This window comes from Thunnus maccoyii, chromosome 13 (genome assembly GCF_910596095.1).
Source record: "Thunnus maccoyii chromosome 13, fThuMac1.1, whole genome shotgun sequence".
In the NCBI taxonomy this organism is placed as follows: Eukaryota; Metazoa; Chordata; class Actinopteri; order Scombriformes; family Scombridae; genus Thunnus; species Thunnus maccoyii.
In genome coordinates this window covers 22834002-22855601 of record NC_056545.1, presented here as the reverse complement: position 1 = coordinate 22855601, position 21600 = coordinate 22834002, and the positions used below count along the sequence as shown (strand labels likewise).

Here is a 21600-nt window from a genome sequence, read left to right as displayed (position 1 = left end):
CTGATCAGTCCCTGCTGCTGAAAAACACCCCCACAGCATGATGCTGCCATCACCATGCTTCACTGCTTGGATGGTACTGGGCAGGTGATGAGTGGTGCCTGGTTTCCTCCAGACATGACACTTTGAATTGAGGCAAAGTAGTTCAATCTTGATTTCATCAGACCAGAGAATCTTGTTTCTCACAGTCTGAGAGTCTTTAGGTGCTTTTTTAGAAACTCCAAGCGGGCTTTCCTCTCTCTTTCACTGAAGAGAGGCTTCCGTCTGGCTGCTCTGCCATAAAGCCCAGAGTGTTGCAGTGATGGTTGTCCTTCTGGAAGTTTTTCCCATCTCCACACAAGATCTCTGGAGCTCAGCCAGAGTGACCATCAGGTTCTTGGTCACCTCTCTTATGAAGGCCCTTCTCCCCTTGTTGCTCAGTTTGGACAGGTGGCCAGCTCTAAGAAGAGACCTGGTTGTTCCAAACTTCCTCCATTTAAGATTTATGGAGGCCACTGTGCTCTTGGGAAATGTTTTTGTCGCCTTCCACAGATCTGTGCCGTGACACAATCCAGTCTCTGAGCTCTGCGGGCAGTTCCTTTGACCTCATGGCTTGGTTTTTGCCCTGATATGCATTGTCATCTGTGAGACCTTATATAGACAGTTGTGTGCCTTTCCAAATCATGTCCAATCAATGGAATTTACCACAGGTAGACTCTAATCAAGGTGTAGAAACATCTCTAAGGTGATCAAGAGAAATGGAAGGCAACAGCGCTAAATTTCATTTTTCATAGCAAAGGGTCTGAATACTTATGTCAATGTGATAGCCTGTTTCAGTTTTTTCATTTTAATACATTTACAAACAATTTTTAAATTCTGTATTTGCTTTGTCGTTATGGGGTGTTGAGTGTAGATTGATGAGGGAAAAAATGAATTTAAACGATGTTAGCACAAGGCTGCAGCATAACAAAATGTGAAAAAAGTGAAGGGGTCTGAATACTTTCTTAATGCACTATGTAAGTATATTGTTTGGCACTAATTAGGGTCTTTCTTGAGTTCAAGAGTGTTTGAAAGTACACTGGAGAGGTGGAAAGAGCTGCATTCATTTCACAAGTGCACACTCTGTGTTGCTGTTGAGATGCCTATTACCACTGAACACATTGCAACTGGGCATGTATTGACAACCCAGAATTGTGTCGACCAATAAGTGTTGAAGCTCTGGTCAGGGATAATGTCAGGCAAGTATTGCCGAAGGCTTAAATAAATGACTGTGATTAGAGCATAAATAAAATCAATGACATGGTACGAATCAGGGTTACAGTCCCCATATGTAATACACGTGCTATAAATGTGTGTGTTTGTGTTTGTGTGTGTCTGTATGGAGACGGGGTGTCTCTTTAAGTAGGACAGTAGAAATTGATGGCCAACTCTGAAAGCTGACCTACATAGAGGCACAGACAAACTAGTTCCCTCAGCAAGCATGCTGAGCCCAGTTGCTCTGCAGAAAATGCAGAGGAAGCAGACATATTGTATCTTACTATAAACATTTAATTAAAACATAGATCTGTCCATAAATTTGCAGATCTCTTCTTCTCATCATAGATGCGTAGATGCAAATATTGTCCCTGTATTAAGAGTTGCATTTTGCATTATACAGTGATATAGTAAAATGTTGTTAATTTGAGGAAAAGCAATTTTTTCTCTTTTGTTTGTTCCATAAGCTCTTTTGCTGTGTTGCAGGTACAATTTTCTATTTTCAGTTTATAGAAATCAAAATTAATTTAGAAAGGTAATTGATTGACCAGAAATCCAGGATAGATGTCCAAACAATTGGTTCTGAACTGATAAGTACAAACTCACCGGGACAACACAAAATGAGAAAGGCCAAGTGTGAAGAAAACAACAATCACATTGAAATCTAATTACATCAATTTACAATCACACTGTTTCTAATTGTTCTGTGATGCTTTATTTCATTGTGTTATTAAAACCTCCTGTGTGACATTTCTCAGTAATCAGTAATGAGATGTCCTTAAAATGTTGTCTCAACTAATAAGTTTCAGCATTTAAAAGCCTTGAAGCCGCTGCTAAACCAACTAAAGCTCCATGTGTAGTAATTGTGGACCAATTTTAAGCCAATTTTTCAACCACCTGGCGCTTTCATACAGCCTCCTAGACATAATCATCACCTTTATGTTTTGGTCAGATTGAGGGTCGACATTGTGCACACTGTGCAGACCAAGTCCAGAGAGATTATCACTGGTGAACTCCCAAGGGGGCTATTGGATTTTCACACCTACAAGTGTTTATTGTATTTGACATGTTTTTTTTCCATCATCATTTTACAAAGAAGGCCTCAGATGGAAAACTACATATTTTTTGATAAATATAAAAACATATACACTTCCTAAAATAATATGTCCTTTTTACAACAACCAGTACTCTTGCTGCAGCACTACATTATAATGTTGAGACACAGCTAGCTAAGGTTGGTGGCCTATTGAGTAATATTGAGGATAACAGGACTCTTGTTACCTAGTAAATAAAATGTGCAAGGCAGTTCTTCATTAACATTATTCAATATGGCCTCACCCTGTGCTTTGTATTGCCACCTGAAGAATTATGTCATACATGCAAATGCTTTCTGTAGTCCCGGATTTCCTCTGTGGGCCATATGATTGTGTTAATTTATATGTATTTATTTTGTTGATTAATTTTTGCTCCTCCATTTTTGGGACCAAACCATGATAAGTGAGTCTAGTACTGGTTCTATTTCTAGTTTGGTCATAGGATGTTATCTATCTACCAGATATTATGCTGTTGTCACTTCTGCATACCCTCTTGTGCTAATTGACCACAGTGTCCATCATTGTCGGGGACCACTTCAATCTATATAACAAGTCCACATAAATAGCAGGGTCCAGGTTAATAAAAGCGATGAGTAGTGTTTATATTTTATTGACTCCTAGTCAATAAAATGACTCCTAGTCAAGTTCTGCTTGTAGATTCTTAGTGATTTCATGATTCTGATTCAGGGCATAATGCATAAGAAAAGAAAAAATATATATTGAAAGCAAAAACCAGTTTTTAACACTATGCACATGTGTTGACACATTTTATAAATTTGGAAGCAGTTCCAATTCAGAACATCAAAACCCAACATGTCCCTGAGCACAATAACATACAAGGAGGGGGAATGCATCAGGAAAATAACTAAATGTATTTATGTCATAATCTTATAGCTAAACCAAAAACATCTCAAGTCTTATTTTCTGGATGCTGTCTTCTCTAAAACAGCACTCACTGTACTATACACTTGAGGGATTCATTTTACATCATCCATCTTCACTTTCTTCCATGGACTCACATGCATCAAAGCAGTTACATTTATTTTTTAAGTATTTTTATCAGCTGATGTCTTGACTCATGATTAGGGAATCTGGCCGTGCTTATGGGACTCAGTCTCTCTCTCTTTTCTCTCTGTGCCTCTCTACATAAACCAGTAATAAAAAAAAATGTATATTTGTTTAGTTTGGGATGAAGAGAATGTTCATTCAGTTGGCATAAAAGACACTGCTAAAAGTTTTTAAAACTTAAATATGTACCGGTGGACAGTGTATATACCTCTTGGGTAATAGTATATGAATATGAAATAGATGTTGAATACAGAAGCTGATTAATGATCTGGATAGAAAGATTGTGCCTGCTGAATATAGAAACTAAATATCTTTGGGTTGTGGACAGTTGGTTGGGACAAATCAAGACATTTGAGGACGTCACCTTGGGATCTGGGAAACAATTACCAACAGTTTTCACCATCTTCTGACATTTTATGGACCAAACACCAAATCAATTCGTCGAGAAAATAATCGATAATGAAAATATTTGTTAAATGCAGCCCTGGTCGAAAACATTGTAAGGACATTAGCAGATCTGCCAACATGACAGCTCTTATTATTTCCCACTTGATAGACAGGAGACTTCCTCATTCTTTCTGCTTTTCTATATTAACCAGTAATAAAACTTTGGGATAAAGGGAATGCACATTTGCAGTACAGTTGGTGTATAAGACACTGCTAGAAATTTTGCCTTTGCTAGTTAAAGTATTTTCTCCAATTTACTCTTCCTCAGTTCTCTTTCCTTTGCTATATGTGCTCTGTGCTGTTAGAGAGTTCATGGCGTTAGCTGTATTAAACAGGGGATTAACGCCCGGGGCTCTGGATCTCTAGTAATAGTAGACGGAAATACTGATCAAAGGCCTCAAACTGTGCCGTGGGTGTTCGGACTGCCTCTGTCTGCCTCTCTGCATTACAAGAAGATGGGGCTTCGGAGGCTGGGGCACACAGACAGACAGACACGCAGTGCAGGAGCTTTCTGTATTCTAAGCCCTGATTGGACAGGTGAAGGTTTGATCATGCATAATTATTGAAGGATATCCAAGTTGGGGAAGTAAAGAAGGAACAGTTGTGGCTGCAGCTGCGTTCAGTGTTTCCCCTATATTCATTCTGGCAGTGAGACTGTGGCGGGGCAGTGAGGCCCTGCCGTAGTCTACTCCGTCGCTACTGTTGTGGCTGTAAAATGGTTAGAGCATCACACAGCCCCCACAAAATGACTCGTTTCACTATCAAAATTTGATCCATTTGGTCCAATAACATTTGGAAAGTCTAGAAGAGCCGTGCAATTAAATTATTTTATCCCCATTCAAGTTAGCAGAGGGCTAACCGGAAATTAGCCACTCAGGCCAGCAGAAGTCTCTGATGTTCATGCTCTGCTTGTAGAGCATGTGCAGTATGCAAGAATGTCGCCACAGACACCAGATGTAAAAACTCCTTATACTGTGAAATACAGAGATTTATCTGGTGGTGTCAGGCTTAATCAGCCTTGTGGCAACTTGTTTGGCAATGGCTTGAATGTAACGGATGTTCATTTATATGTAAAAGTCCAGCACTTATGGCTTTAGGGTGGTCTGACCTTTAAGTTCCCCACCCCCCTGCCGCCCTGAAGCAGTCAACCTAGGGGAAACACTGGGGTTGCACCTATAACCTGCAGTACCTGCAGCTGTGTGTGTGTGTGTGTCTGTGCATGCATGTCAGGGGGCTCTGTTCCCTTCATGCTGTGTCCCAGAGGACACGTCTGACACTTCCTCCAGGTTGCCCCACTTCCTTACTCTGTGTTAGTCTGTAGTCAAAGCTGCTCACCAGCAGGCTCATCTCATTAGATGCAGCTTTAATCAGTATCAGTATACCGCCCCTGTAGTCAAAAATTACACATACATTATTACAGATTCTAGATGTCAAAGAAACTACAGCAACTCAAATATTGCTGAATATTTATTTAATGTCCAAAATTAACATTGTACTTATCTTTGTGTATGCTGGGATATGTGAGCCATTTTGTGCGAAAATATCTTAGTTTGTGACTATCTACTGAGTCGTTGGGGGTGTGAATATGCATGTGTGTGTCCTCTTATGTAATATGACCCCAATAATGAGGTTCAACCAATGTTAAACTGAACAGAAAAATTACAGGTGTGAAACCTCCCCCAGACCACAGTCTGGACCAAATAGCTGTCCGACAAAAAGGTGGTGTCAGTCCAGGTCAAACTGAACCATGGTTCAGTTCATTTCTAGTGTGAAAACATTTTTTGGATAGTTCGGGCATTCAGACCAATTACAGGAAGATCCGGCGGGCTATCATCAGAACCAGAAAAGGGAAGAGTGAGCCACAGTAGCACATGGGGAGAGGAGGAGACCAAGTTTTTAATTGAAATATAGTCCTACAACGTTATAAAAAGCCAATTGGACAAAACTCATAAAAATGCCAACACTGAGAGGATGAGAGAGAGAGGATATGAGAGGATGGGAGAGCAATGCCACCCAAAGATAAAGTAATGCCATAATAATATTATTATAGTGGCAACTAAATGAATCTGTTCATTCATTTTTATCTATCAGTTCAAATGGCAGTAGAAGGCTACACACCGACATCAGACACATACCCATCACAAACCAATCAATGTCAAGTATAGGGAGATGCAGCCCACATAGGTGATGACAACAGGACATAGGTATGTCATGTAAAGTTCTTTAGTGTACTCGCATAATTGCAAGAAGAAACCCAAACTAACTGGATCAAATGTGTACAATGTAACAAAAACATGAACCTTGGTTCAGAGTTTCTGGTGTGAAACTAAGACGCTCTAACTTCCTTTTTTTTTTTTAAATTTTCCATTTCCATTCCATGCTCATTACCCATACCTATAAAGGTATGGGTAATGAGCTCCAGGTCTATGCCTTCTATATCAGTGCTAATACATACAGTATGTGCTGTTCATTCCCTCTCATGTATTTATTGCAGTATATTTAGCTGCAGCCATTAGGGAGTTGGGGGATGCCTGCTATACCCATAGCAGTCATACATTTATTTCACAGTTATCTCTGCCCAGTGTGTGTTCATGCTCTCACAAGCTGTAGATATTCCATCTACAACAATAACTTAAAGTACTGCTGATAATAATTCTCCTCCTACCTCTACTATCTAGTATATTTTGACAAAAAAACATCTGAAAGAAAAGATTAGGAATAAACATGTAACCCAAAGATAATGCAGTTTTTTAAAAGTGTATTTACCGGAAGTGGATATTTTTGAACCTATCTACAATGAGTAAGGTATGCCCGTAAGGAACTCATGTCAAGCATCAAAAGGAAAACTTCAGAGAAGTATTTAAACACTTATCATTGCTGGTTAACACATTAGAGAATCCTGTTAAGTTTAAAACCGCTTCTAATTTTAGAGCTGCAACGCCAGTTTTCATGTCATATACAACTTTGCTGCATCAATTCACAAATTCTCTCATTATCTGCTGCTGGCAGAATCAGCTGTTTTCCAGGTTTGCAGGGGCCAGAATGAGTAGTGAGGGGGATGAGGGGTTGTGGGGGGGGGCAACAGAAGCAGAGAAACCTGGAATGAGTGTGAAATAAAGACCGAGTATGATGAAGCTGGTAAAAGGCCGCGAAAGTGGGCTCCCTGCTGATTCTGTGGAACGATGAGATGAGGCCAAGCCCATTTCTGGCTAATAAGTGTGAGCAAGTGCAGCCAAGAGGCCTCAGCCAGTAGCCATACAACACCTATTATCAGCCTTCCTATCAGACATCCATGTGTTTCCATTTACAGGGTATTGTTTAAGCTGTGGGAAGGTTCTTCATTGTGAGCGTCTTGACACCTCTCTCCTTGTGTCTGTCAGTACTGACAGTCTTTAATAGTCTCATGGAGGTCAGCCTCCTGCCATGTGTGGATAGTTGGAAGAGAAGGGCCGGGATACATGAGGACAATCTCACTCTGCTGACACCCCACAGATGGAGGATGGAAGAGAGGAATGCTTCTGTTGGTGCTATTTTGTGGCCTGTAATTGTCTGTAAGGTCTGTAAAATAGGATAGTAGAGCAAAGGACTGCACTGCAATAGCAGGTCCAGAGGTTCAGACAGTCCACAGGGGACTGACCAAGGAGGCGTGTGCTGAGCCAAGGAGAGAGAAAAATACGGATGTTTGTTGTGTGGGTTTTTTGTGTATGTGTACAGGACACATTCCAACTGTAGTTTACACTACAGCAAAATGTCTTTTTGTTCATTTAAACAGATCCAGTCATGGGTGGAAGAGCCCTGCTGGTGGTATCTGTGGTGATGTGGCTTGGCCCTGACCCCAGTGGATATAATGGTGCAGTGGAAAATGTCCTGTCAGTTGATGGAGGAGCTGCCTGTAGCTGCAGGAAGGAGTGTGGCGACAGGGGCCACGTGTGTTAACCTCCTTCCTTGTCACTTTTTCAGTCTCTCTCCCCCACCCACCCCTTCTCCTCTCATCTCCACTTTTTTCTCTTTCCCTCCCCGCCCTCGTCCACCCCCCCCCCCCCCCAGCCTGCACTCCCTCTACCCCAAACTCCTCTGTGACAAATTACTCCTGGCGGTTGATTTGTTGGTTGTCAAAAGTGCTCCTTGCGCTGGCATGGAGGTGGGGTGTTCCTGCCCATCGTCATCACCGGTCCCCTGTCCACCCCCACTCCACCCAACCCCCCCTACCCCCGCTTCACACATGTGCGACGTGCTCTCACCACAACACACCGTTGAGATATCTCAGTGGAAATTGATATTCTGTCTCATAAGATCTCATTAGATTAGATGTTGTCTGAGTTTAATCAGCTCACACATTAGGTTTCCAGCCCTTCTTTTGACAGGACTGTTTTGATATGTTCTAGCATGTGTCAGTAGCAGAAGACGGACTTGAGGAGAATCTTTTGTTCGTGGAGGAGGAGCTGGAGGAGGAGCAGGAAAGAAAAATGCGAGTGAGAGATAAAGATGACTTTATGACAGAACTATAAATACCAGCGTGTGTGATAGGTTGGCTAGTAAGCAGCATGAACTGAAATCTGTACTTTTCTCTGCATTAATAGAATAGGCTGCTTAGGAGACTAAAGTATAATAATATACTATTGTTGTCATTCCTGCATGACAGAAAATGAATCGCCAACTATTTTGATAATTGTTTTGAGTCATTTTTTAGGAAAAAAAAACTAAATTATCTGGTTCCAGCTTCTTAAATTTGAATATTTTCTGGTTTCTTTTGTCTTCTACAGTATGACAATGAACTGAAGATCTCTGGGTTGCGGACTGTTGGTCAGGACAAAACATTTTTGATTACATCTTGGGCTTCGGAAAACAGTGTTTGACATTTTTCACTTCATTTTCTGACATTTTAAAGACCAAACGACTAATCGATTAATTAAGATTATAATCAACAGATTGATCAATAATTAAAATAATCCTTAGTTGCAGCCCTAATTATATATTTGGTAAGACATGTGTAATTTTATAATGTGATATCAGTATGTCCGCAGTACTGCCTAATACATGTACAACCAGAGACATTTAAGGGATAACTACCTCTGTATAACAAAATCTCTGACTAATCTCTTTTGCTTGGTAGTATGTATCATCATATCCTCCAACCCTTCTCTACATGATGGTGTATGAATGAATAAGTGCACATGTACAGGATACAAGGCTCTCAAAGCATTCCCTCAAGTCTATGACCTTGAGATTTGTCCTATGAAGTGGATTATGACTGTGAGCTGAGGACCGCACACACGGATTCGTCTTGTATGAACAGGACAATATTCACTTCTCTCAACCAGCTCAATCAACAAGTAGCGTTTGAGCCTTTCTCTCCTAAAGCTTATATTAAGGTGTCAGCACCTTTTTTCACATTCAGTTCACTGTACTTACCGTATCATCTAAAATCCCATGATAAGAAATTGATGGTGTTGTCGGTGGAGTGTGTGTCAGTCAGATGTTGTTTGCAGTTACGGCTGTTAAAGCTCAATCTGAGCTGGTTTCATTTCATTGTGTGTCGCTGTTTGCTGTTTTGAAAAGAAACTCATCTCCTTTCAGTCCCACTTGCTGCTTTATTCACTAACTGTTTTTCTTTTGTGCGGTTTCCTCTTTTGCAAAAGTAATAGAATATCAGTTTTCCTTTCAACCTCAGCTATACAGAAGCTAGATTGCTTTGTGCATCACCATCAGAACACAGAGGAAAGCATTGCAATCCACTTGTGTTCAAAAGTCTGAAACCATCTTGTCTCTCTGTCTTTGTGTTGAAAGAGGGGTTAAGCTTTTATCCTATAAATATGGCATGAAAATCCCACTGTCAACCACACATTCATTCTAAGGCCTGCATTAACATAAAAACGAGGGCTTGTTATACAGTGAGATTTCAATAAAAAGAACACAAAATGCATTTAATGAAATTCAGATGCTGGGCCCTAGCTCCCTGAATCTCATTAAATGAGCTTTGTGCTGTTTTTCCATCTTCTCTTTGTAGAGAAGGTCCTCGAGTGCCCTTAATAATGTGGCAGATTTCATCATATTCCTGATTTAAAGAGGACAATGTCTGTCTTGTTCACTTGTTCTTTTCCATGCCCAAGCCAATCTCTAAAGATGTACTCGCATAGTTTCTGGATCTGGCTCGTGATAATAATCCATCTTGTGGTGTATTTTCTTGTAGTTACTGAAGTTTTGTTAAGGCTCTCCACTAACTCCTCCCCTCTTCTCTGTTTGTCTCTGCACAGGATTTGGTTTCATAACTTTTGAGAGTGAAGACATCGTAGAGAAAGTCTGTGAAATTCATTTTCATGAAATCAATAACAAAATGGTAAGTCCACTCATTTTTTTTTTTTTTTTTTTTTCAATTCCAGTTGGGCGTTGTGAAGGATTAATATTTGATTTCTTCTTTCCCCAAGTATTAATAGCTGAGGTAGTGTGTGTGTGTGCTCATGTTCATATGCACAGACTAACACACACACACACACACACACACACACACACACATACACACACTCTGTGGGTCTGTGGGTCTCAGGGATGGGAAAGCAGTGGTGTGTACTGCCCACAAACCGTGAAATTGTGTGGCTGAGTTCTGCCTGTCAGGCTGAGGGACGGGAGAGTGGAGCCTGTCCCTCTCTTTCTGAATCCCCCCACCACACACACACACACACACACACACACACACACATGCGCGCACACACACACACACAAACACACACATACACAGGTGGAGATGTCCAGGGATGCAACAGGGAAGCTACTGGCAGAGGCGGAGTTCATTAGACAGGGATTAACACCTTCCACAGACTCCCAGTGATGCTTGTTTTATTTACACCAGTAATACTGTCATCTCTGGGTACTCTGCAGAGTTCAGTGGCAGTTTTTGAAGTCATCATATGTTAGCTTATGTTAATTGACAGAAACCCGACCCCAGTGTAGGCAGAGTGACATTAGGTCCTCTTTCACCCAGTTCTACCCTGCAGGCCTCCTGAGAGATCTTGCATCATTTGAGCGGTTCTGTGGATTGTGATTGACTGGAGGGAATACTTGTCTTTCTGCCGTTCAGTGGGGCTCCTTCGCTCAGTGTGTCTTCACTCCCCCCCTCCAGCTTTTTTTCCTGAAACTGACTGACTGACTGGCTGTCTGACTGACAGGACCAGTGTAGTAGAACCGTGTTCACCAGGGACCAGCCCAGGTCACATATGACCCCAGTATACGTACATCCCTCCCGTGTTTCTGCACTGCATCACAGTCGATGCTCAGGACTGCAACCAAAATCCAGACTGTGACAGAAATAACTGTACGCGTACAGAAGATATTCTGTCACAATCAAATGTCCCAGATCCTTTGACATGTAGGCATAACACACAGTTAACACACAAATATCACACATCAGCGCACGAAGCATGAATGCACACACCAGATCATCTATTTATGCACACAAAGAAAAACAATTGCTGTCAATGCTGTCAATTCTTGATTTCAAAAACTATTAACAACCTATTTCTACTCAATTTGTGCCGTTACAAAAATAATTTATGAGACATTTGTTTACCAACAAATCTGATATCGAATCTCTGGAGTACATTTATCCATTGAGGTTATTTTCCATATCCAACCTTTACCATGTCAAGAGAAAAATGAGCCTCATTTAATCCCAACTCACAACCTATTTGTAAGAAGTACTAATTAGATAATAATTGGATCGTAAACAGTATTGCTAATTAGGAATGCAAATTTACTTAATAGATAGTTGGCTGTGTTAATGTTTAATAATGTAGTAATCATTAATGATTTATAAAATACAGCCTTTTTCTTGATTTGCACCACAACACTAAGTAAATAAGGTGTTTGAATCAAGAATTTAGAAAAACAAAGTAAGTAAATTATCTCAATTCTAAATTAAACTCAAAATCAATGCAGCATGCTGCTCATGCATGCCCTTACGACATTTGTCAGTATTCAACAAATGCCTAAACAAAACCCAAAACATCAAACGTTGCTGATAATTCATCAGAGGATATAAAATAGTTGAGAATAACTATGACGGGCACATCTACAGTATAGTAGCACAAAACAAAGCCTAATCCATTCTGGTTGTATCAACTAAAAATACCGTATACCATAGCAACTACCTGTTATTAAATAACGTTAGAAACACAAAATAGGCCGTGTCCTGACAACATCCTGTACTTCGGTTTTTATTTGAGAAGATGAGTATCAGTGAGACACAGTATCTACATGTTCAGCGTTGAGTTTTATGCACAGTCTGCTTGTATAGTAGCTAAAAACATCTGCTCAGGTGGAACTAGTGTCACAAATAACACTACTGCCATGCCAACTTTGATAGCTCTAGGAATCTTTGGTATTTTCATTCCACCTGCAAATACCCTTTGTATGCGGAGAAGGAGATGTCACGCTAAAAGTTTTTGAATTCTTTTTCAGCATTATTGGAAGCGTGTGTAAAGTAGTGTTGATGTTAATAAGCTGTTCCCTTTGTGAAAAGCATATGAGCTTCCCCTGGGGATACATGTCTCCAAACCTGCAAATTTATCAGCAGCAAAGTTGCTTATGTCTAGCCCACTGTTTGCATAGAGATACAGTAGAATTAATTCCACATTGAGGTTTTTTTTCTTTTTTTAAAGAAGCACTTTTGTTTAAGATTACTGGGTAAAGACATTATTTAAGGTAAATATGACCACTTGTCTTCCATTCCCTTTACATGTATAGGTTGCATTATACCTCCCATTCAGTGCAGTTGCTATTAGAGAGAGAAAATCCATAGAAAGTGGGGGAGAAAGAGATAGAGAAGAAATTCTTGGACCTTTTACATCATCTACTCTTGTATCTTGCCAGCAACATCAAAGCTGTCTCTCATGCATCATCTAACAGTGTATAGATCTGACTTCCTGATGTGTCACAGTCATGACAGTTACTATTATTATCATCAATATTTAGTACTGAAGGGTTATGTAAAATGTACAATAAGAAGTGACCCCTATTGGCGAGAAGTTTCAAGTCTCTTGCACTTCTTACCACACGTGCACTGTTGTGTATTACAATGTGTTGTACTTCGCAGGATGCGGCCAAAAAATGCATCAGGCTCTACATGACTGCAAAACATTGTTACTAGCCTGTGTGTAGTTACTCTTAAAAGAAGATGACACACGTGTGACCCATCTGGGCATCTCAGAAACCTTTACAAATAAAGATCAGGATTATTAAGGGGGTACAGTGTGAAAAGACAGAGCAAGGGCCAGTTTTCTGAGGCTTTTGTCACCTTTGTATGGGTCCCTGTTGGCAACACCTACAATAAATTTGCTAGCATGCAGGAAATAAGCTTGTCCCTCAGATCTTCTACAAAGTGCTGACATGTGGGAATGTCGGCAAAGAGAAAAGGATGTGGAGTGTGTTAAGAGCATTTTTCAAAGACACTTCAGGTTTTACCTTAGTTGCACAGAGGAGAGTACTGGTTATCCGGTGTCTGAAGCACCAGCACACAAAATAAAAAATGCCTCCTGTCTTCATTCTTATGAAGTACTATACAGAAATAGACCTCATCCATCCTCCCTGCGAGTGTTATCTAAGATGGCTCTTGAATAATTGATGCAGACAGAAATTCCACCCCACTTGGGAGGGCTGTGGATGTACCGGGCACCCCACCTTCCCCTTGCCCGTCCTCTCAAGGGCTCTGGCAGTGTAGTGGGTCAATGCCCACTCAGATATGAGTGACTGGACCTTTAGTGACTTGGTCAATCACCCTGTGTTCATGTGCCACCGAGGCCTCACTCTCAGGAGCACTTCCTCTCTGTCACTGTGAGTTCGGCCTCATATATAATTAAAAACAGGGTGCTGCTTAGCAAGAAGCTCTCAACCTGCCCCACCAGCTGCACTACCCTGCTTTAGTAAATGTAGGATGTGGTAGAAGTATGGATTATCATCTGCAGGGCTCCACATGGAGAAATATACTTTAGCCACAGCACCCTTGTATTAAAACCAGTAAATTTTTCAGTGTAAAAATCAATGAGTAGAAGATGGCTTGACAGTTTTCAAATATTATAAATATACAGTTTATCACACCCTCCAGTCTCCACATATATGAATGTCTATATCAGACGGTCGTAATACAGCTAAGGAAAGGGTGTGAATTTCGTTTCCTAAGACAGGAATCCCTCCATCACTCCCCCACCCTGCCGTTATGCATGCGCAGCTAATTCATAATAATACCTATCAAGTATTGGCTCTGATGAGCGAGCGGTGTGCCATTAAAATGGACTCACATTGGTTTTAGTCAAGTGCTTCAAGGTAATGTTCTTTAATGTGTCATTTTTAATAATCAACAGTAGAGAATGATCACAACAGGAGGGAGGAATTTTCTGTTAGTCGTCAATTTCTCACTGTGTCTTCCTGACATGACCAACCAATTACTGTGCTGAAGAGGAGAATAAGCTCTGACTCTCCCACTAGCTGCGAGAAAAAAGACTAATACGTGTAGGCGTTTATACATCAGCCTTTAATATATAGAAACAGATATACTGTGCGTCTTGTATTGATATCAGCAGAGGTTCTGTTCAGAAAAATACCATTCCAACATCATGTTGGTCATACAATATAATGGATACAATGTACTATTTTTACAACAACACCATATGGTGTATTGTTTCCATTTAAAGAGCTGAATGGAAGCATAGTTTCCCTTTGATTTTTTCTCATAACTTTACTCCCTAATACAGTGTATCTACTAAATCTTAAAAAAGGTGCAGAGCATGGTTCACAATTTAGTCTAATTTAATTTACCCTTTAATTTACCCGCTAATTAATGTTTCTATGCAGTGATAAGATAAAGTAATAATAACAATAATAATAATAATAATGATAATAATAATAGCAATAAAATAACTTAGAACTCAACACATATGACGGTTTTGATATCAATTTTAGTCAATTTACAGAAGTGAGTGACAGGATGATAGCAACAGGATAGAGCTGGCCACTGAGAAAAATACATGGCCAACTTTTGTTTTTTTCCAGCATTGTATTACAGTGTCTAATTTCTTTAGGGGAGACTTATTCTACTCATGTTGCAAAGTGTTTCATATAAAACTTGGGCTACAGAGAGGAGTGAAAAAATCTAATTTGAATGTATTGTCTTTGGGACTCGGGTTCAGGACTCTGCTGTGAGGTGGTAAAATGTTGTAGTTGGCAGATGAGTACCTAGCATGTTTTAGTTCCACTCAGTCACTAATGAATTTACAGTAAGCAAGCTGTTAAGTAAGTAAGTAAAGGTGCAATAGAAATATGATAATGAAAAAAAATTAACTAGAAAATTGATTCAAGTCCAGTATTGAATGATAGAGAAACATTAAGAGACATTTTAAGATTATTAGAAAATGTTATTGCAATGATTGTATGTATAAAATAATAAAAAAATAACGTTAAAGACACTTAAAAGTCACAGTATGCAGCATATTACAGAAATATTGTATAGAGCTTGAAATAATATTGAATTAATTCAAAATGTTGTTTTTGAATACAATGTGTCTTTACAATATTATAATACTGTTGATGCTCTTCTTTATTTTCACCTACATGGCATACATGCTGCTTTTAAAAGACAACAATATACTACCAAATTCACATTTAAGGCACAAGGAAATTCAATTTGCTGACTAGATCAAACTTAACGCCGTAAAAGAGTCCATTTTATGTTTCGAGATGCAACATGATCAGATCAATCTGCCGGCTGCTGCCTAACAAAGCTTTGGTGAACTGAAAGCATTGTTGATCAGAAACACACAATTAGCTTATAGCCTGTACGCTAAATATATAAGCAGTGGGTTGTCTGTGATCAGCTAACCAAACCTAATTACTTTTAATTAGACCCACCTTCTGAGTTCATAGTGCCAGCTGCACCAGTTCTGCTGTTGTGTGTCAAACGTGCAAACCAATCAGTTGCGCTGCCGCTGAACATTAAAGTTTAGCACCCTCAAATTAGAGGCCATGAAGTCAAGCGCGTATGTGTGTGTATGTGTAAGTGTGTCTGTCATAGGCTACTGTCAGGGACAAATTTCAGACTAAAGACCAGTTAATTGGAGACGGCTTGTCCAAATGGGGGCAAAAGCCGTGTCCCCATATGGGAAAAAGCTGATTTTTAGGTCAGTGGTTATGGTTAGAGTTAGGTTAAGTCTCCAGGATATGAATGTAAGTCTATGTAATGTCCCCAAAGTGACCTAGGACAACGTGTGTGTGTGTGTCTGTGTGTGTGTCTGTGTGTGTGTGCGCACGCGCATGTGACTGACTCATATATTGTATGAATTACTCCTGGACATACTTAGTTAAAGAGAATCTTTTCCATTTCCAACTTTCAACCCGCATTGAATCATTACAATGTGGTTAGTACATGCAAATGCAAAGTTTAACTTCTCTTCATGTTGCCTGCACACAGAGCACCCCGCTCATTTGTTGGTAAAAGTCACAAAACACGTCACCCAGTGGACTTTGGAGATCTGCCTTAAACTACAAACTACGTTTCCTCATTTTCAGTAGTGGTGCCTTCAAGGACTGTCAAATTTGGGTCTCCCAAAACATTCCTGTCTCATACTACACTAGTGATATGGAAAAGCAGACACAAAATATCACTCCCAAATACTTTACAATATCAGTATGTTTGGAAGAAAACTAGTTTCATGATACAAGGCTGAATATCGCACCATTGAATCAGTCACAACAGAGTCTGGAAGAGGAAGTGACCACCGGACTAGAGCGACAGCTAAGCTGAGCTAAGCTAAGCTGTTAAGTTGATTAAGAGCTGAATGTAACACAAAAAACAACTAGCTTTACAATATAATGTCGGAGCAGAGATGTGGCGACACTATTACAATTTATGAAGCCGAATTGGTGCTGTGTAATCAGACAAAACAGAGTGTGGACTGGAGGAGAGAGCGACCACCAGAGCTAAGCTAAAGCACAGCACGATACACATACTTCAGCTGCCGAGTTTCTCCGTGATAACACTAGCGCTAACACAAACAAACAACTAGTTTTACAATATAGTGTCGGACCAGAGATGTGGCACCACTGTTGCAACTTATGAGGCCAAATATAGTGCTGTGGAATCAGACAAAACAGATTGTGAAGGAGAGGGTGACCACGGTAGCTGTAACAGCAGCAGCCGACTGCCGAGAGAGACGCGCCTGCAGCTGGGGAGGCGGCTGCAGCATGATGACCCTGGCCCCGGTGATCGTCAGGGAGAAAACAACACACTGCAACAATCTTTGCAGTGCTTTTGTGAACCTGACTTTGTTTTCTGACAGAATATTATATTGGATTTGGAAACTCTGAATACAGAACAATAGCAAACAGCGACTGTGTTACCTGTACTTGCAGCTACATTCAGCAGCACCGTCCACATTACGAAATTGACTCCATTGCACTGATTTGTTTTATGATCCTTCGAAAACAGGTGTGATTTATTCAGATTAGTGAGGAAAAATGTTTTGTACTGGACACACACAGGACACGCGCAATGCCCTCTGATTGTTGTAGGATTCCCCCAAGTGCAGTATGGGGAATCTACAAACTTTATCTCAATTTTCCCTAGTCATAGGTCACAAAACTCAAAAACATTTCTACTACATAGGTGACCTAGTTTAAAGAAATCATCATATTCACAGCGGTGAATTTTTCCTTTAAAGCCATAGACTAAACTAGTTAGCTCAAATTTAAAGGAGACCTCAACAGAGAGAAACTTAAGTCTCTGGGTTGTTTATGAATGAAAACTTTTTTTTAAAGAGTGGAAATATTTAAGAGTGTTTGAACATCAAGTGTCTAATAAGGTAGTAGGACCACCCTTCGGAGCAGTTTCAGTCCCACATGAAGTGCTGCCTCACAAGTTCTGGACTGTAAGTAATTGGATGTTTACCCTTCATTGAAGAAGGAAAGCTTTGAGGGATGAAGGAGGTAGAAATCCACTTTGCACTCTGCACTCCAGGATGTCCCATGAAAGCTCAGTGATGTTCAGATCTGCTGATTGAGGAAGTGATGGAAGCCATTTGACGTCAACTTTATGATCATGGCATCACTTTTGAATGTGTCTCTCAGTGTGTATGGGGACATTATCATCTTGGAATATAGAAGCATGGCAAGGGAACAGTGTTGGCACCACAGGGAGCACCTGGCCCTTAAAATGACCTCCTATTCCTTAGCTTTTATATAACCATGCAGAGCCATCATCAGACCTAATGGCTCATGTGAAATTGCTGACCAATGAATGCATCATTTTGCTTTATCCAAATGTAAGCCCATCCAAAAGCAGAAGACTTCTTACCATGATTATACTTTTCCCATTGCTCAATTGTCCTGATGTTTGTATACAAGCGCTTCAGAATGGAAAGTGTGCCGTAAAGACCCACTTTATAAGCTACGTTGACTGGTTCACAGAGGTCTTAAAGTGGCACTCCAACCAAAATCTATCTTTTGAGTATCAAACATTCACCCCCCTGGAGGCTAGAAATATTTGTAGGTGGACCCATAATGGATAACAGAAGTTCTGGTAAGCTTGGATTCACAGAAATGACAATGGATTTCAATAGTGACAGTAGAAAAAAAATCACTGCAGTAAAGTATCAAATTGTCTGTAGAAACCTTTCAAACGACTGCCATTTTCTGCTGTCCATTAACAGACTATTTTCAACAAAATATGGCGAAATGGACTGCAACTGAATCCTCATGCATGAACCTGTCAAGCATGCATGCTAGCACAAGCGGCGTTTACCATTTTAGAGTACCTGTCTCCTGCTCCTTCATAGGTCAGAACATTTCTATCCACTAGATTCTCTTTTATCTCTTGTGAGTCAGATCTAAAATTTTTAGCTTAAGTGCTCAAAACTAGATTTTTAACTTCCCTAAATAACTCACTTGTTTAAATGGTTGTGAGAAGCCTTTTTCTTTAAGTGAATAATCCCACACCACATGCCTGACATTGTGCATTCACAGCCGTGACATTTCCTAACCATTCAGTCTATGTGTTTTGACTGTTGAGCTGGGAGTGGGAGCTGGAGTAAATGAATCACACTGTTTCCTTTCTTCAGTCTGCCAGTCTACTGATGGAATCCATTCACTAGTGAAGCTAATAGTAGCCGTCCACCTCCCCCTCTACACACAAACACGCACCACACCCACAACACTCGTCCCTGAAGGACAGTCATTGCCAGTCGATCCCGCCCACACCTTCCCGTTATACCTACAAGGTTAATATGTATGGGAGATGTATTGAAAAGGTCAAAACTGGAGCATTTCTCCACTCCGTATCATATGGTTTGTACATAAAAACAAAGGCAGTTGTTTGTTTTATTCTTCATCAGAGGGCTGTATTACTACGTCGATCAAGCAGTGTTTGTGCAAGTGCATGTTTGTGTGCACATATGTGCCTCACAATTTCAGCATCTAGCTTGGTTATTGGTAGATAGAGATGTTTTTGAAAGAATAACAACCTCAGAACAGACAATATCCTGATTTCATAACCAGAACAAGACAACGGCAGAACAAACTGTTATGACACTGAAATATTTAAGTATTGATGATGAAGGTGATAAGGACTTTATCTCCTATTTATTTATTTGTTTCCTGGTTTCATCCCAACTTTATGGCATTTAATTCGTTTCAAAACCCACACAAATAAAAACCAGGTGTGTGCACGTGATATGAGCGCACAGAACAGTATCTGCAAGTGGAAAACCATCTTTGCAAGGGACCATATCTAAGCAGGGAGCATTTTTGATTTAGACCTAGTTTAATGTGGTCTGGATGGAAAAATATCAGCGAAATCGGCTTTTTCTGTTTTCATAAGCAAAATAAACATTTCACAAATCTGAAAAAGGGTTTAAACAGAGTTGAGGTTTTTGCTACGATGCCTAACACTTTTTCACAAGTGTAAATGGTAAAAAAACAGAGAATCAGCTGCTAAATATCATTATTTATGTTTCCCTTTATCCTCTCAGGTAACTGCCTGTCTTCAACTGTGTCAGTGATCAAACCAAACAGCCAATCAAAGGTCATGGTTAGTAATCTAAGTGACCAATCAAAGGAGTGGACTGTCTATTCCATCTCTGCCTCCAAAGTCTCAAAAGTCAACTTGACGAGCGAGCGAGTGTTGAGCAGTTGCGAGCGTGTAGGGAGGGCTGAGCTTATGCTGGTCACAGCTCCATGCTCATGGGACTGCATTTGTGCACGCAGAGTAGAAACACTGTCTCACAAGGATGGTTTTCCACATGCAGATACTGTTCGGTGCGCTCGTATCACGTGCACACGCCTGGTTTTTATGTGCATAGGTTTTGAAAGTAATTGAACGTCATACAAATTCAAAAGCCTAAGCAGTATTAGGGGCTGCAAACTAGCTGGTTCACTATTAAAATGACATCTGTTGAGATTTTTTTTCCCATATAACAACATCTACCTTTACTGTCCCTGTGAAATAAACAAACAAAAAAATGACTTACTTTCCTGTAAGAAGACATGTATGAGGATCAGTAATTATTCCTCATCACCTTTATTTTATCATGGTAGACTCTCCATGCATGACAACTGTATCTGCTGGCTACCATATGTCAACATCCAATTCCTTATAGCGTCCAACATCTTCTTTTGTTGGTTTGGATTACTTTGTACTCCTGGACAAAACCCAAGGCCCAATTTTTTAATCAGTTCTATATTGTACACTGGAGTCTGAATAGTTGTTATGATTGCTCAAAGTAACCACAGCACAGAGTTTCCTGTAAAAAGATTAATTTCAACTTTTTGAGAGTGTGTAGGCTCTGCCGTTCTTTCTGTTTTCATCTCGCACTGACCATCATGGGTCACAGAGTGAAACAGATCTCAAAGATGAACTGTCAACGGCAGTATATATCAGTGCAGCGGAGGAGGAAACATCTCAATATATGTTGAAAGCACACAAGTTGAGGTAACCATACCTTGTCAAACCTGTGTGGCAGGAATTCACTTCAGCAGTCAGCTGTATACGTATGTGTGTGTGTATTTGAGCCTCTCAGATCTCCTGGGTTCTATTTGCGCACAAAATGATGTAACTTTCCTGGCAGTAAAGTCAAGGCAGGTTAATGAAGTGTCCCTTCTTTTTCAACAAGGCACAATGGTGCTCAAACACCTCTTTACACGGAATCTAAATGGTAGATCATGATAATTTTCACAACATGATATTGTGCTGCCTTCCTAGACAAGCTACACAAGCCATAATTTTGGGACGATACTTGCAGTTAAAATGAGAGCCTGTAAATTCATCAGTTCATGGAAAAAGGTTCATTCTGTAGAACCTTCCACGTGGTAAAATTTGAATCTCCACATTCACAACTGCTGAACCTTTGCAGTGCTCCATTGTCAGGCTCAGAAATTGTCTTGCCGTCCCCTCTGTTCTCCTCTTTTTTTCTCGTTCTTTGACTTAGTTCACTCCTGAAGGCTCCTGCCTCCCTCCCCCACACACTCCTGTGTGTTTGAAGCAGGTGAACACCCACACACTCACACCACCACAGATCCTGGCTCCTGGCTGGTTTTAAATCCATGACAAGGAGCCCTCTCTCTGAATATCAAAGACCCGCATCTGAGAGCATGTAGGCATGACTCACACCTGGGTCTGTCTTACTCCCAGCAGGCAACCTGAACGTCCAACTTGCCGGATGTGGCAGGGGCTGCTGGAGGACACTGAGCAGACACCGTCATGTCTACGGTGTGGGCAGAACTCAGA

General features: G+C 40.4%; 1 protein-coding gene across 8 annotated transcripts in view; it reads left to right on the top strand.

Annotated features, from left to right (window-relative positions):
- msi2b (musashi RNA-binding protein 2b) overlaps window positions 1-21600 on the top strand; it is a 254649-nt gene that overhangs the window by 176447 nt on the left and 56602 nt on the right. For all 8 annotated transcript variants that reach the window (XM_042430363.1, XM_042430361.1, XM_042430358.1 and 5 more), the window contains one exon: window positions 10094-10176. In XM_042430363.1, the coding sequence (XP_042286297.1) occupies window positions 10094-10176 (83 nt within the window). The remainder of the gene's footprint in view (window positions 1-10093; window positions 10177-21600) is intronic.